This window comes from Filicampus tigris, chromosome 22, assembly GCF_054856515.1.
Source record: "Filicampus tigris isolate MCC_2025a chromosome 22, RoL_Ftig_1.0, whole genome shotgun sequence".
In the NCBI taxonomy this organism is placed as follows: Eukaryota; Metazoa; Chordata; class Actinopteri; order Syngnathiformes; family Syngnathidae; genus Filicampus; species Filicampus tigris.
The window spans coordinates 9,768,187-9,770,686 of NC_141238.1; the positions used below are offsets into that span (position 1 = coordinate 9,768,187).

Sequence of the window (2,500 nt, forward strand, 5' to 3'; positions counted from 1 at the left end):
ATGACACGTCGTCACTATTTGATAATGGAGGTAGGAGGCCACCTGCTTGTGATCCTTCACATTGGTCTCCATCACTCTCTGTTGAGATTTGTTGACACAAGCTGCCGCTTGGAAGCTCCGCCCCTCTGCTACCCTCACTTTGACTTTCATCTTTACTCTTCAAAACAACACCAGCTGATGGAAACTTGCAGATAACCTCCTCTTGCTCTTTGATATATGGGAGCTCTTCTCCCTCCTCTTTGATGCAAGGCAGCTCTGGTACCTCCTTTTTTATTACAGAGGGAGACTGTTGCTTCTCTTCGTCTTTAAAGTGGGGGACCTCTTTGTCCCCTTTAATGTAAGGAAGAATAGCTTCACTGATATCTGCAAGACAAGACAAACGCACATGGCATTATAGTTCATATTTATAATGAAGGTTATTAGGAGAGCCAGATGAATACTGTTTGGCATTAGCAAATTCACTTCCTGATGCATTTTTGGGGGGGAGCCTAACCAGTGTTATTTGCAGAGCGCAGTCCGTCCCTGGGTCGGACTGGTCGGGCCGCCGGATGCCCATTTTTGGGGCAGGGGAGGCTGACAAATTTTTTTAAATGGCTGGACTACGCATGTCCGAAAGTGCATTTTAGTCTGGCCCACTAATCTGCCCTCATGCGTGTGACCCGGCCGAATTTCATCTCAGCCTACTCGGTGAAAGGCTTCTTTTTAGGCTTCTTTCTACTCCCGCGTCGGCGCGAGCGACAACTGCTGTTATAGGGATTGTGGCATTGCCCCCCCGCCCCCTCTTGTAATGGTATTCCCCAGTTGCAGGTGGGAGGCGCGGGTTACGTGATGTGACAATGAGGAAATACAAAACGCACGTTGCTGTGTCACGCCTCTTCTTACACAAACAACTGCCGCATTGATTCACATGACCGACGCATTGTGCTGTTGGCGACAGGTCTGTAACACATGCCACGCATACATCAGGATTTGTTGCTGCTCTGATCAGTCCATTATGTTGCAATGACATACAGTTTCTCACACGGAGAAGAGAATGCAGCTCGTTGCAAAGCTGCTGCAAAGCAAAACTTGTTTGGCAGCGGCGTGTGTTTGTGTAAAGAATTTACCTATCCACGTTCCCTCTTAGCCGCCACCTTCCAGACCGTTTTCGCAATGAAATTAAATGCATCGTCTAGTCATCTCAGTCCCTTTATGGTTGTAGAACGCACGATATGCATTGTTGTCGCTGTCTTTTTGAAGCCCCCCGACTTGTTTCAAAACAACTTGAGTCCTTTAGAAATGTCGAGCTGCGCGTGCAGCACTCAAGCATGACGCTGGCATATCAAGGTGGAGTTCATGCACTTTTTTTGGCGTTTCCTACTTAAATACGCCATAGCAAACTTGCTGTGTATAGTTATTTGCTGTCATGCTTTTATTTTGAAGGTGAAGGAGGGGAAGTGTGCAAAATAAATAAGTAACTTGTTGACTGCGACTTCTGGCCGTCCGTTGGACCCAAATAATTATACAATACGACAAATCCAACCCCGGGGCTCGCAATGCAAGTAAGCACAAGCAGTTGGGTAAGTACTACTGGCGCATTTGAAGCGTGTCCACAGCGGGTTCAAATTGTAAATTAGTCAGCTAATGATCTTTCAAAAAGCCTCTGCCGTTAGCATCTCTCCCGTGACGACGTCAATCACGGACGCTTTTTTTTTTTGGGTCGGGTGGCGGAACGGGACGGGGGCCGACAATGTTTATGAATATGGCCGGGGGGTCGCGGCCGGAAGGGTACCCAAGGTCAAGGGTGGCGGGTCGCGGCCGGATGGGTAAAAAAGGGTCAAATGCCCAGCTCTGGCATTTGCATTTTGGTGGCGATCGGTCGTTGTTTTAGACAACAGAACTTCCATAGTGAGCAATATTAGCTCCAAAAGGGGACGGGCCAATTTGTCGTAAATCTAATCACAAAAGAATCCCTTAAATCACTACAGTCTTTTGGGGGGTGCATTTTAGTAATGATGTCATTTTTACATGCAAACCTTCTATATAAGTACCAATGATAAACTCATCCAAGTGTCTCTTTAAGATTGCGTCTTAACGCAATATAAGGCAAGGCAAGTTTATTTGTATTGCACATTTCATGCACAAGAGAATTCAAGGTGCTTTACATAAGACTTCAAAAGCATTACAGAAAGAAATAAAACATTAAGAATTACAGAAATCAAAATCACATAGAATAATTACATTAAAAGCAAGCAATTAAAAAATCAAATAAAAAATATCGTGCAGTAGAAGTGGGCGATATACATCGTCATCTATATCATCGTCAATCTTGCTTTCACGATGTGTAATTTTGCATTATCGAGTATTAATACTGCCTCTAAAAGCATAACGACTCGAGTCAGTCGACGGCCACAAAGTATGAGGAAATGCTGAAAGCCCGTGTGCATTGACAGCAGAGGAGGAGGAAGTGATAATCATTCGCCGAATCAGCGGGCAGGACCCGGTCACGTGACTCTGTCCG

The 2,500-nt window shown here is 45.6% G+C and overlaps 1 protein-coding gene across 1 annotated transcript in view; it reads right to left on the reverse strand.

Annotated features, from left to right (window-relative positions):
- LOC147126942 (uncharacterized) overlaps positions 1-2,500 on the reverse strand; it is a 15,010-nt gene that overhangs the window by 1,731 nt on the left and 10,779 nt on the right. The window contains exon 2 of the mRNA XM_086022100.1: positions 1-363. This exon is cut by the window's left edge and continues 1,731 nt beyond it. Coding sequence (XP_085878226.1) covers positions 1-363 — 363 coding nt within the window. The remainder of the gene's footprint in view (positions 364-2,500) is intronic.